Below are 14,013 nucleotides of genomic sequence, written 5' to 3' on the forward strand. Positions count from 1 at the left end.
AGTTTCCTTAATACCAAGGCCCATGCCTATATGTCTTTTGAACTAATAATACCTAATATAGTACCTTGCGTTCTTTTTTTTTTTTTTTTAAGATTTCATTTATTTGAGAGAGAGAGCAAGCACGAACAGGGGGAGGAGCAGAGGAGGGGGGAGAAGCAGACTCCACACTGAGTGTGGAGCCCAACTCAGGGCTTCATCCCAGGATCCTGGATCATGACCTGAGCCGAAGGCAGACACTTAACCAACTGAGCCACCCAAGCGTCCTAGTACCTTGGCTTTTAGTAGTCATTGAATAAATGTTCACTGAATTTTATAATTTTAGTTTTATTCCTTACTTGAAACCTGTTTTTCCATGAACTTTGTGATATTGGATCTATAAAAAAATCTGCCAATATACATTTCCAGTGTTTTCACTCTCCTTGTCCCATCTCATGAGGAAGGACAACATTGGTAGCAAAATAAACAAAAGACTAGCAGCACAAAGGAAAGGTTTGAAGGACCTAGTCTTTAAATAGTGAAATGTTGAGAGACCACTCGTGTGGCTTTTGTTAAGGACAAAACAAAAAAAGATAAAAAGACAGACTGGGTCATTCAGTACAGCTGATTTTGAGTTCTGTTGAATTGTAGTGATACTCCAAACCTGAAACATAATTTTCCTATCTTTGAATACTTGTTCTACCCATACTGTATAATTGGTAAACTGAAGTGCTGTAGAATTATAAGTTTAATTACTAATGATAGAAATGGCTCATATCGAAGAGTCATTCCCCAGGGCGTATAGGCTGTGAAGTCAAAACTAATTGCTGATTGTCCTTGGCATTTGAGGATGATTGCTACTGAGTAGCTGTCATATCCACAAAATAGGATGTGTGCTAAGCACTCTGCCACACAAGATGTACCTAATGGTTCCACCACTCTTTTTGAACTTCTCACCCAGTGTATCCCTCACAGGCTGTGAGGCCTTTCCATAGGAACCATGTGACTCTGCTGTCAGCCAAGGTGATTTCAGTTGCTCTCCGTTATGCAGAAGTCTATGCCACATTATCTGTTCTGTCCCCATGCTTTAGAGTGTTTCTTCTACATGCTCTGCCTGCCATCAGTGACTTCAGCCTGCTGCCTAGAAGCTGGTGTAATAATTCAGCTGTTACATATCCATTGCATATTCCCATTCAAGATTTATAAATGGTAAGAGCTGGTGGGGACCTTGAAGGTCATCAAGTATGACCCTCTTGTTTGGTAGACTGAGAAACTGAAACCTAGCGATTTGCCCAAGCCCAAAAAGGCTAGTTTGTTAGAGTTGAAGCTAGACTCCTACAGCATGTGTTTTCTTTTCCTTATTTTGGTTATCTCTTAAAGATAAAGACCATTTGGGGTGTCTGCCTTGGGCTCAGATCAAGATCTCAGGGTCCTGGGATAGAGACCCAAGGCAGGCCCCTGCTTAGAGGGGAGCCTGCTTCTCCCTCTCGCTCAGCCCTTCCCCCACCCTTCCACCCCCACTTGTGCTCTCTCTTGCTCTCTCTCTCACATAAATAAATAGATAAAATCTTTAAAAAAAGATAAAGACCATTTTTAAAAACGTAATCTTAATACCATTATCATACTTAAAAAATAGTGGTAACAATTGAATTGCTTTCATCAAAACTCTTTGCCCCTTGATATAGTAGATAGCAAAACTCTTGCAGCTGCAATGCCAGTTTACTGAGTAGCCAAGTTCTTTACCCTCAGTGCTGGTGACCTGCTTTACCATTGATGAATAGAGGGGGAAATGTTTTCTGTGGTTGAAGATAGAAAACTTCACTGAATTTCTTATAAATCTGTTTCTTTGTGAGATTCTATAGTGTATAGAGCTGTACTTATAATTACCTTGGGACTTTATTATCATTGTTGTTATTATTATATTTAAAACAACGAACACCAGTTTTAAAAACTCCCCCATGTACCAATTACCCATTCATCCGGACTAGCTGGTCTAATCTATACTCCCATCCATTTCTGCTTCCCTATTTTCTTTAAGCATAATTAACATACAGTGTTATATTAGATTAGTTTCATGATAAATGTACTTTTTTTTTCTTTATTTTTTTGAGAGAGAGAGCATGAGCGGGAAAGGAGCTGAAAGGGAGGGAAAGGATCTCAAGCAGACTCTGCACTGAGTGCGGAGTCTACTTGGGGCTCAGTCTCATGACCCTGAGATCATAACCTGAGCCAAAACCAAGCCACCCAAGCACCCCTCATGATAAGTGTACTCTTAATCCCTTTCACCTGTTTCATCCATTTATTTCTTAAATTCCACATGAGAGTGAAATCATATGGTATTTTTCTTTCTAATTTCAGTTAGCATTATACCCTCTACCTCCATCCATGTTATTACAAATGACAAGATTTCATTCTTTCATATGGCTGAGTAATATTCCAGTGTGTGTGTGTGTGTGTGTGTATACACCACATCTTCTTTATCCATTCATTTATCAGTGGACACTTGGGTTGCCTTCCGTATCTTCGCTATTGTAAATAATGCTGTTATAAACATTGGGGTACATATATATCTTTTCAAATTAGTATTTTTGTTTTCTTTGGGTAGATACCCAGTTGTGGGATTATTGGATCCTACGGTAATGCTATTTTAAAATTTTGAGGAACCTCCATACTGTTTTCCACTGTGGCTGCACCAGTTTACTTTCCCACAGAAAAAGAAACACAAAGGTTTCTTTTTCTCCACATCCTTGTCAACACTTGTTATTTCTTGTGGTTTTGATTTTAGCCATTCTAACAGGTGTGAGGTGATATCTCATTGTGGTTTTGGATTTGCATTTCCCTGATGATGAGTGATGTTAGGCATCTTTTCATGTGTCTGTTGGCCATCTGGATGTCTTCTTTGGAGAAATGTCTGTTCATATCTTCTGCCCATTTTTTACCTGGATTATTTGTTGTTTTGGTGTTGAGTTATATAACTTCTTTGTATATTTTGTATATTAAGACCCTATTGGATATGTTATTTGCAAATAGCTTCTCCCATTCAGTAGGTTTTTTTGTTTTGTGGCTGATTTCGTTTGCTGTGCAGAAGTATTTTATTTTGATGTAGTCCCAATAATTTAATATTGTTTTTGTTTCCCTTGCCAAAGGAGACTTATCTACAAAAATGTTTCTGTGGCTGATCTCAAAGAAGTTACTGCCTGTGTTCTCTTCTAGCATTTTTACGGTTTGGGGTCTCACATTTAGGTCTTTAATCCATTTTCAGTTTATTTTTGTATATGGTATAGGAAAGTGGTCCAGTTTCATTCTTTTGTGTGAAGCTGTCCAGTTTTCCCCACACCATTTGTTGAAGAGGCTCTCTTTCTCTCATTATGTATTCTTGCCTCCTTTGTCATAGATTTTTTTTTTTGAGGTGGGCGGGGCAGAGGGAAAGGAAGAGAGAGAATCTTGACCAGGCTTCACACCATTGGAGCCTGACGTAGGGTTCTATCTCACAACCCTGAGATCATGACCTGAATCAAGAGGCAGATGCTTAACTAACTGAGTCACCCAGGCACCCCTCCTTTGTCATAGATTAATCGGCAATAAAGTGTGGGTTTATTTCTGACTCCTGTTCTGTTGAGCTACTTGTCTGTTTTTGTGTCAGTATCATACTATTTTGATTACTACAGCTCTGTAGTATACTTGAAATCTGGGATTATGATACCTTGAGGTTTGTTCTTCTTTTTCAAGATTGCTATTCAGGGTATGTTGTGTTTCCATATAAATTTTAAGATTATTTGTTCTAGTTCTGTGGAAAATGCTATTGGTATTTTGGGATTGTATTAAACCTCTAGATTGCTTTGGGTAGTATGGACGTTCTCCTAATCCATGAGCACTGAATATCTATTTGTGTCATCTTCAGTTTGTTTCATCAGTGTTTTATAGTTTTCAGAGTACAGGTCTATCATCTCCTTGGTAAAACTTATTCCTAGGTTTTTTATTCTTTTTGGTGCAATTGTAAGTAGGATTGTTTTCTTAATTTCTCTTTCTTCTACTTCATTATTAGTGTATAGAAATACAACAGATTTCTGTATATTGATTTTTTGTATTCTGAGACTTCACTGAATTCAGTTACCAGTTTTAGGATTTTTTGGTGGACTCTTGGGTTTTCTTTATAGAGTATCATCTCATCTGCAAATAGTGAAAGTTTTACTTCTTCCTTACCAATTTGAATTCCTTTTATTTCTGTTTTCTTATTTGATTGCTATGGCTAGGACTTCCAGTACTATGTTAAATGAAAGTGATTCAAGTGGATATCCTTGTCTTGTTCCTGGTCTTAGAGGAAAAGCTCTCAGTTTTTCTCCACTAAGGATGATGATGGTTGTGGGTTTCTCATGTATGATCTTTGTATGTTGAGGTATGTTCCTCTAAACCTACTTTGTTGAGGATTTTTATCATAAATGGATGTCATACTCGCTAAATGCTTTTTCTGCATCTATTGAAGTGGTCATATGGTTGTTACTTTTTCTCTCGTTAATATGATGTATCATGTTGATTGATTTGCAAATATTATTTGTATTTTTGTATGCCAGGAATAAATTCCACTTGATCATGGTGAATTCAATTTTTTAAATGTATGGTTGGATTCAGTTTGCTACTGTGGTTTGATGGCTTTCTTTAGTGATTTCCTTGGATTCCTTTCTCTTTATTTTTTTGCATATCCATTACAGGTTTTTGATTTGTGGTTACCGGTAGGTTCATATATAACATCTTATGTGTATAGGTATCTATATAAGGTTGATGGTTGCTTGAGTTTGAACCCATCTTAAACGCACTAAATTTTTTACTGACTGGCCCCCCCACCCCACAACACACGCACATTTTATGTAGATGGTGTCATATTGCATCCTTTTACTTTGTGAATCCCTTGACTTCTTTTTATGGGTATAACTGGTTTTAATGCTTTGGTGTTTTAACCTCCATACTGGTTTTATAAGTGATTCATCTACTACTTTTATTATATTTGCATTTACCTGAAATTTTCCCCTTTCCTAATTCTCTTATTCCTGATTGTGTCCTTTTTTTCCATTCAAAGAATTGCCTTTAACATTTCTTGTAAAGCTCGTTTAGTGGTGATGAACTGCTTTAACTTTTGTTTGTCTGGGAAACTCTAGCTCTCCTTCTATTCCTAATGATAGCCTTGCTGGGTAGAGTATAATTGGTCTCAGGTTTTTTTCCTTTCAGGACTTTGAATATGTCATGCCACTACCTTCTGGCCTCCGTTGTCTGCTGAAAAATCAGATTGCCTGATGGAGTTTCCCTCATATGTAACTTTTTTTTTTTCTTGGTGCTTTTAAATTCTCTCTTTATCACTACTTTTTCCATTTTAATTATTATGTCTCTTGGTGTGAACCTCCATGGGTTGATTCTGTTGAGGTCTCTTTGCCCCCTGAATCTGGATTCATTTTCCTTCCCCATATTGAGGGTGTTTGCAGCCATTATTTCTGCAAATAAATTTTCCACCCCCTTTCTGTCTCTTCTTTTTCTGAGCTCTGTAATGCATATGTTACTACACTTGATGTCACCGAGTTCCCTTAACCTAGTCTCATTTTTTTATTCTTTTTTCTTTTTGTTGTTCATCTTGGTTGCTTTCCATTACTCTGTCCTCCAGCTCACTGACCCATTCTTCTGCTTTCTCTAGTCTACTATTTATTCCCTCTAGTATATTTTTAATTTCAGTTCTTCATCTATGGTTGGTTCTTTTATATTTTCTATTTCTTTGTTAAGGGTCTCACTGAGATCCTTCACTCTTCTCAGATCCAGTAAGTATCTTTATGATCATTACTTTGAATTCTCTGTCAGGCATATAGCTTATCTTCATTTCATTTAGCTCTTTTGCTGTGATTTTGTCCTGTCCTTTCATTTGGGACATATTCCTCTGTTTCCTCGTTTTGTCTAACTCTCTGTGTCTGTTTCCATGTATTAGGAGAGTCAGCTATGTCTCCTGCTCTTAAGAGTAGTGGCCTTATGAAGAAGAGGTCCTGTAGTGGCCTGTAGTTCAATGGCCCTTGTTCACCAGAACCAGGCACTTCGGGCAGAGGTGTTTGCTATATGTGTTGCATGCGCCCTACTCTTGTGGCTGAGCTGCTTTTGCCTTCAGTCCGTTGACTGCTTCAGTGCATCTTCCTGTTGTGGGCAGGGTTCGGTCCCTGTGCTGTAAAGGGCCAGTCTGGGGCCACCGTGGGCTTTTAGTTAGGTCAGACCAGATGCCTGCCACCAGCCTGTTTGCTGGTGCCTGTCCCTGTGCTGTCACCTTGGGAATTTTTGATAATAGTTACAGTCTGTTTTACCTGGGTGCACAACACAGAGAACCAGAGATGTTTATTTTCATATTATCAGCTTTCTGTCTTAATATTTTTAGTATTTAAAATACAGTCATTAGGGTGCCTGGGTGGCTCAGTTGGTTAAGCGTCTGCCTTTGGCTCAGGTCATGATGCCCAGGGTCCTGGGATGAGTCCCGCATCAGGCTCCCTGCTCAGCAGGGAGCCTGCTGCTCCCTTTCCCTCTGTTCCTCTCCCTCTCCCTCGTTGTGCTCTCTCTCTGTCTCTGTCAAATAAAATCTTTTTAAAAAATTAAAAAATAGGGGCGCCTGGGTGGCACAGCGGTTAAGCGTCTGCCTTCGGCTCAGGGCGTGATCCCGGCGTTATGGGATCGAGCCCCACATCAGGCTCCTCTGCTGTGAGCCTGCTTCTTCCTCTCCCACTCCCCCTGCTTGTGTTCCCTCTCTCGCTGGCTGTCTCTATCTCTGTCAAATAAATAAAAAAAAAATAAAAAATAAATAAATAAATAAAAATTAAAAAATAAAATAAAATACAGATGACTATCTTTTAGTTATTTTGGTCCTGCCAGGTCCCCATTTATCTTACCTCTCAGTCTGAGCTTCTGTACTACCTTGTATAAATGCAGAGGCAGAGATGGGAAGGTATGTGTGCATTTCTCAATTTTCTGTGATTTGAAATGATCTGTAATGTATCTCCCTTTCCATAGAATTAAACTGTAGGGTGAATGAAATTGCACTTATAAATCAGGATTTTTTTTGTTAGGTGTGGCAATAATATAACTTGATATGCCTTAGGATTTTAGAATATTCACTGTTGTAGTTTGAATGACAACTACAATTGTCATATATATAAACTGCCTTACAATTTTTAAGATAGCTTTACATTCATCATCTACTTTGGTCACAATTTTTGAAGTTCTAATGTTAATGTCACCTTTATAGCTTCCTGCCTTATCCAGTTGCTGTTGGAGTTCAGATCTGATGACATTGAATCCTTAGAGATAAATTAACATAACTTAAAATTCTAACATATATTTTCTAGTTTTTTACTTTTTGTATTTTGCACTGTTATTTGGGTGTTCAAGGTTGCCAGTGTTGTGTAGTAGTGGTTGGTACAGAAAGACCCAACAAACAACTTGTAGTGTTTTGTAGTCAGATGACGCCTGGAACTGCTGGCCTTAGTATTCTGACCTTTGAAATGAAGGTAGTAATAGCAGGATTGAACATCAAGAATTTCGTTGATTTTACAGAAATAAGGAAGAGAAATTCCTGCCCCAACAAGTTTATGCCTTCTTCACCCATACATGTAAGCTCTCACATCACACCCAGGGCTGTTCCTGAAAATAAAACTAGGATGTCATAATTCGACTCTCCAACTGTTTTCTCTAAGCTCTTAACGTTTTCTGTAAAATGGACATGCTATTGTTAATTGGGCTGTTTTTTTCTTTTTAAAACCGTTCTTTTTGAAAGAACTATTTCTTGAAATAGTTCTCAGTTCTTACTGAGTCTAGTTGGAAAAGTCTTCACTGTAAACAGAAAATAACTGATGGTGAGTGTATGGAATTGATTCCACCCCTTGTCCATTTTTTCTTTTACTGTTTGAGCCAGTTTTTTCTTACCCAAACGAAAATCTGAATGTTAAAACATGGACTTCTCTCTTTTCCTCGCCAGTGTGCAAATCTCCAGGGAGTCAAGATGCTTTGTTCTAATGCAGAAGGAGCATCCCTGAAACTGTGTAATTTTGAAGATCCTTCTGGTCTTAAAGCCAATTTAGAAGGTGAGCTTCTATCTATAATTATGTTTCCTAAGGTGAAAACATAACATGAAGTAAATAGCCCAACAAAATAATTGTTACGGGAAAGTCATGACCACTGTAGGGAGATACAGCTTTCTTCTGTCCTCATACTTGGAGAATGAACAAAGGAGTAAGTCCTATCTTGGTCTCAGTCATGTGTCCGGCAAGAAGTTAGGAAAAATCAAGCCATTAATATTGAATAAGGCTTTAGTTGGAGAATTAAACGTCAACATCTCAAACTTTGAAACTAAACAGCCTGCTCTTACACTGACTAAAATGAATTTCAGTCTGCACAAAGCCAGGCAGTTTTTGTCATTGTTAGATTTAGTGTTTTGTATATGAATTCCTATTGCTCTGTTGTGTCAGGGAACCGGTCACTTGGTTTAGTTGTATGTTTAGAATACAGGGTACTTACCTTCCTTATCATAAACTTACGGAGGCTGTTCTAAAGGCTACTTATCCTAAGACTGAATTAAATACCTCCCTCGAAAATATAGACTAACACATTCTTAATTCATAGTATAAGCAAACAGTTTTTTAACAATGAACTCTTTCTATGTGGAAGTTAGTTGAGAGACTGAGATTTATGGTTCACAGAGTTCTTTCCAAAAGTTAAAGGAGCCTGTCGTCATTCACCTCCATTAAGTCATCCTGCGGTTTTTTGAAGGTGGATGACTATAAATATTTTTTAAGTTCAACTGCTCCCCAAATATGTTCACTTTAGGTGCTAATCTGAAAGGTGTGGATATGGAAGGAAGTCAGATGACAGGAATTAACCTGAGAGTTGCTACCTTAAAAAATGCCAAGTTGAAGAACTGTAACCTCAGAGGAGCAACTCTGGCAGGAACCGATTTAGAGGTGAGTCACCAATTTCTAGAGAGTTTTTGTTAATCTGCAATTACTGAGTATCTCATGCAAAATTTATTGAAATCATAAACAAAGTAGTTGGCTGGTAAAATCTGCCAGGTGGCATGCCAGCGCAGCTGGAGGGATGTTTTCTTATCGATTGCTTGTTTAAACAAATTTGAATCCCAGAGCAGGATTCAGTTACACAAGTCATAGATGCCAGTCTCAGATTTGAAGATTCATCTGATGTTCGCTCTAAGTTGATTTCATTTCTCCTCTTTTCCTTGGGTCTCCTTCAAGTAGATCAGTTTGATGGTGTTTTTATTAATCTAATTTATTGTGTGTGGATTTTTTTTTAAGATTTTTATTTGACACACAGAGAGATAGTGAGACAGAGAGCACAAGCAGAGGGAGCGGCAGGCAGAGGGTGAAGCAGGCTCTCCCCTGAGCAAGGATTCCAATGTGGGGTGTGATCCCAGGACCCTGGGATCGTGATCTGAGCTGGAGGCAGCCGCTTAACTGACTGAGCCACACAGGTGCCCCTTACTGTGTTTTTCTTAAGTTTTAGTTTCAAACAGAATTAAATGGAGCCAGATTATTTTTTTAACTACTTGAGAAATCTAAAAGATATCCAGGTTTGAAATCAGGTTCAAAGAAAGCCTGTTCTAAATCAGAATCATGTTCTTTTTGAATCTCAACTTGAGATTTTAATTTTGTCCATGCATCTCTTTCATCAGAATTCTTTTTTGTTGTTGTTGTTTTAAAGATTTTATTTATTTATTTGACAGAAATAGAGACAGCCAGCGAGAGAGGGAACACAAGCAGGGGGAGTGGGTGAGGAAGAAGCAGGCTCATAGCGGAGGAGCCTGATGTGGGGCTCAATCCCAGAACTCCGGGATCAGGCCCTGAGCCGAAGGCAGACGCTTAACGACTGCGCCACCCAGGCGCCCCCTTTTGTCAGAATTCTATATGTTGTCTTGACTTGAAAATGTAGTTAGCAGACTTAAGTGCTGTTGATAGGTCTCTCAGTGCTGCCCAGTAGCACTTTTTGCAATGCTAGACACAATCTAAATCTGTTTAGTACAGTAGCAATCAGCCACTATGGCTGTTGAGCACATGAAATATGGCCAGTGCAACTGAGAACTGGATTTTTAAATTTTATTTCATTTTAATTCATTTAAATATAAGTAGCCACATGTGGCTATTGACATCATACTGAACAGTATAGCCCTATCCCAGAAAATCTGACCTAGGTTGGATTGGAGAGAACAGTACGTCAAAATTGGGCTTGTTATTGATTCTTTCCTTTTAATGTTTTTGCCCGGTCTCTTAACAACAGAGTGGCAGCCCCCATTAAACTTAAAGGTAAAAATAACCAGCCTAAAGCCAAAGTATAAACCTGTTATAAGCACAATTATTTAATTATTTTATGGTTTGGTACTGTCAGACCAAAGATGATTTTCCCCCCTTGGTTTTTGTAACCATGTAGTCAAAGTCTTCCTGATTGCAACTGATTGCAAAGACTAATCAGGTTGACTATTGAAGGGCAGCTGGTGACATTCTTTCCTAAAAGGTTATGTCCCATTGCCCACCATCCCCAGGGACTTATCCAAAATCTGTCTCATCTGCCACTGTGATCTCAAGAGAAATTTAAAAACAGCTTCCAATTGTAGTGGTAGTAAACCATTGTATACATTTGCTAAAACTCACTGAACTGTGCATATAATTTTGGGGGTTTAAAAAAAGGCAGTTTCCTGCTATAAAAATGTTTGAGTTGAGAAAAGGCAAAATCTCTTGCATAATTTAATTTTGTAAGTAAAATCTCTTGCTCAGATTTTTTTTAAATAATGTTTCCAAGCCCTGCTTATGCCTTTTGTTGTTGTCGTTGTTGGATTGTAGTAAATTTGCATAGATAATAGGTACTACATTGGAGTCCATTCTGGGTTTTAAATGACTGATTCTAAAATATATGAATGGAAGAGACATGCTTCCTCTTTAACTTTTATCTCTATTTGTGATGGTCAGCCTGAGTGTCACCTAGAGAAAATAAATCCAATAGAAGAAAATCTGCCTTTTTTCTTAAAACAAACGTTTTCCAGAAATAACTGATTTTCATGATAACATAAGTTCTCGTGCCCCAGGAATCATTTTGAGAGGGAACAGAGAAGACCCTAAACCTCCATCTGAATTTCATGAATATGTTTTTGTCTTGCAGAATTGTGATCTGTCTGGCTGTGATCTTCAAGAAGCCAACCTGAGAGGTTCCAACGTGAAGGGAGCTATATTTGAAGAGATGCTGACACCACTGCACATGTCACAAAGTGTCAGATGAGAATTTCAGGGCTGGAGGAAGAAGTCCAAGATGCAAAATGTTTTCCTTATCACTTTTTTTTTTCTCCACCCACTCAGTTGTCTGGAAGAAATAACACTGTAAGGGAATTAAAAAAAAACAACAACAACAAAACATTTAGAGGATGATGCTTGTTCTCAGCGGTGCATAAAGGAAAAAAGTGACTTTTTTCCACATTCTGATTAAGCACTCATGTAATAGATGTAGGGAAGCTAGATTAGCTTGCTGCCTTTTGAGTGGAGGTAGGGGGATCTGCCTGGCTTCATGACCAGGAATAGGATCTGTTATATTTGCTTTTAAATAGGCATGATGTGGAAATACCATCTTGGTTTGAAATGTACTTGAGGATTTTAATTTATGAAAAGCACAACATATGCAATTATATTTATTGAATCTCTAGATGCAGTGTGGATATTTAAATTGTTAAACTTTATGAAAATTTTGCAGAGTTCAGGTTTATTAATAGCTTTAGTGATGCACTCCCCAACTTTAAATACCTGTCACGCCATGTGAATATGGTGAGATCAGATTCTCCAAGGCTCTCTTTTCAGGTTCATTTTTATCATGGTTATTTTTTAGAACAAAGCAGTAGCTAAATTAAATCCTCGGTTCTTACTGATTGAGACAGAGTGAAAGGAAAGACATCATTGTCAGCTCAAGTTAAGGTGGAACTCTCCAGATGGACGAAGAATTTGCCTATTGCTACAGCTTTTAAATGAGCATCTTTAGAATTTCATTCGAAGCAAGTTCCACTCAATGCCAGACCAGGCAATTTTATCAATTTACACTACTAGCCTTGTCTCCTCCTGTACGGTGAAGACAAGTATAGGAAGATATGTCAAAACCAAAAAACCAAGGTGCATTATTAATATTAATTTAATCCAAATGCCAAATGGTTTAAACAGGGCCAGCTTAGAAATAGGTATTAATAAATCCCAGTCCACTGCAATTCAAGCTATAAGATATGAATGAATTTGGCAATCATCTTGACATCAGCATAACTGCAGCTAAAACCCTACATTGGGGAATGAGGGGATTTTAAACTGACAGTTTGATTATAGCCACCAAAAAATTGAAATAAGAATAAAGGCATTTGGCTGGTCCAAGATGTAATACCAATCAGTCAGCACCTGTTGGTATTTGACTTCTGTTTTCTGGTTTTCGTTTAAATAAATTCTAGCCTGATTTTCTTGAGTCCTCATCTCTGCAGTAGCAGAGACAGGGCCTGTACTCCCTTACTAGTAACCCGTGTCCTTACGTCTACCCCAAGAGCAGGGATATAAGCTGTGTCCAAATAGGTTCTGAATTCTACAGACTCATCAGTTTGAAGCAATGAATCATTAAAAGCTACTTCGTCTCCTCTGGGAGAATGACATGTCTTCAATATTTACGTAGCTTATTCTTCTATATATACATATGCAAAGCTTTCCTTAACAGTAAAGGGTACAATATGAATAGTGGGAGATCGGACCTTTACAGGTGAGGGAAAGCAACTTCAGAAATGAATTATTTTCTTTGCTTTATTATTTTTACCAAGACAGAGAAGTATTGTATTGAGAGATATCTATTTTCATAATCAATATGTGCCTAAATTATATTTAAATCATTTCACTCTGTACTATATATTTTCAATAATTATAGAATGTGTTGTTCATCCACTTAAGGGTACCTCTGTAGACATAACCTAAAACTGCAGAAGAATCTGAAAGATCTAAACATGGTATGCTTAGAAACTGCAGATTTGGATCTAATGTATACTGCATTAATAAATGATGTGAAATGTTGAAAAGGAGTTTCTTGTCGTGCTTTTGAAAATCAGTACTTTACCATATTTTGCTTACATTTCTTCAACATATGTTGATGACCAGCCCCGAGGGTCTGGTTGGAAAAGGAAATGCAACATTAAACTTATAACCGATTAGTCTCTTTGAAAGTGCCATTAAAGTGAATTTACTTCTAAAAGCGTGATTATTTTCTGACCTTCTTTTTAAAATCCACCATGCTAACAACACAAAGAAATTTCATTAATTCTGAAAAGACAAGACTACCTTCTAATAATTCATTTAATTTGAGTTACTCTTTAACTGATGAACATTACAAATTAGCTTTATTAGGTTAAGTACATTTTCCCCAAAACATTCTGACCTGTCGCCTGGGAGAGAGAATTTTGAGGGAGGAGTCTCAAAATAGTAAAACTTCTATTAAACCTAGTGATGGAACATGTCTGTACACAGGTAAAAACACAGTTGCGAGTGGGGGACTAGAGAAAGGTTTTAAACCTAAATTATTAGATTACCTACATGGATAAAATTCAGTACTTGTGTAATTGTTCAGAGCCATAGGTATTATTTGTAATATATCTAGTTCTTCCAACTACAGTTTCAAAAAAATTTTAGTAGGATATATTGCTTTCATTCATTCATTTTCTTATGAAGGTTACTATCATAAATTGGGACTTGGAATATTTTCTCCAGTTGCTCATTTTATGAATTGGTGATTTATACTGTAAATCTAGCCCCATGTCAACTTCAAATCATGTTTAATGAAACGCCCTAGAATTTCATTAAATTTCCAAGGAGATATCATCTTTTAAAATTAGAAGGTACACCTCTCCGAAGAAAAGTGGTTACTTTTTCTGTACAAAGCACCTTATGCAAGGATTAATTCTCTGAAAGCCTTTCACAATCTTTATGTCAGCAGGAGTTCACCACGGATTCTCCTGCTGAG

The 14,013-nt window shown here is 37.6% G+C and overlaps 1 protein-coding gene across 2 annotated transcripts in view; it reads left to right on the forward strand.

Moving 5' to 3' along the window:
* The window catches only part of KCTD9 (potassium channel tetramerization domain containing 9), a 34,328-nt gene extending 21,715 nt beyond the window's left edge, over nucleotides 1-12,613 (forward strand). For both annotated transcript variants that reach the window (XM_002914427.4, XM_034661243.1), the window contains 3 exons: nucleotides 7,967-8,072; nucleotides 8,815-8,948; nucleotides 11,152-12,613. In XM_002914427.4, coding sequence (XP_002914473.1) covers nucleotides 7,967-8,072; nucleotides 8,815-8,948; nucleotides 11,152-11,268 — 357 coding nt within the window. In that variant the 3' untranslated portion in view covers nucleotides 11,269-12,613. The remainder of the gene's footprint in view (nucleotides 1-7,966; nucleotides 8,073-8,814; nucleotides 8,949-11,151) is intronic.
* Nucleotides 12,614-14,013: the final 1,400 nt, after the last annotated feature.

This window comes from Ailuropoda melanoleuca, chromosome 5 (assembly GCF_002007445.2).
Source record: "Ailuropoda melanoleuca isolate Jingjing chromosome 5, ASM200744v2, whole genome shotgun sequence".
NCBI classification, from domain to species: Eukaryota; Metazoa; Chordata; class Mammalia; order Carnivora; family Ursidae; genus Ailuropoda; species Ailuropoda melanoleuca.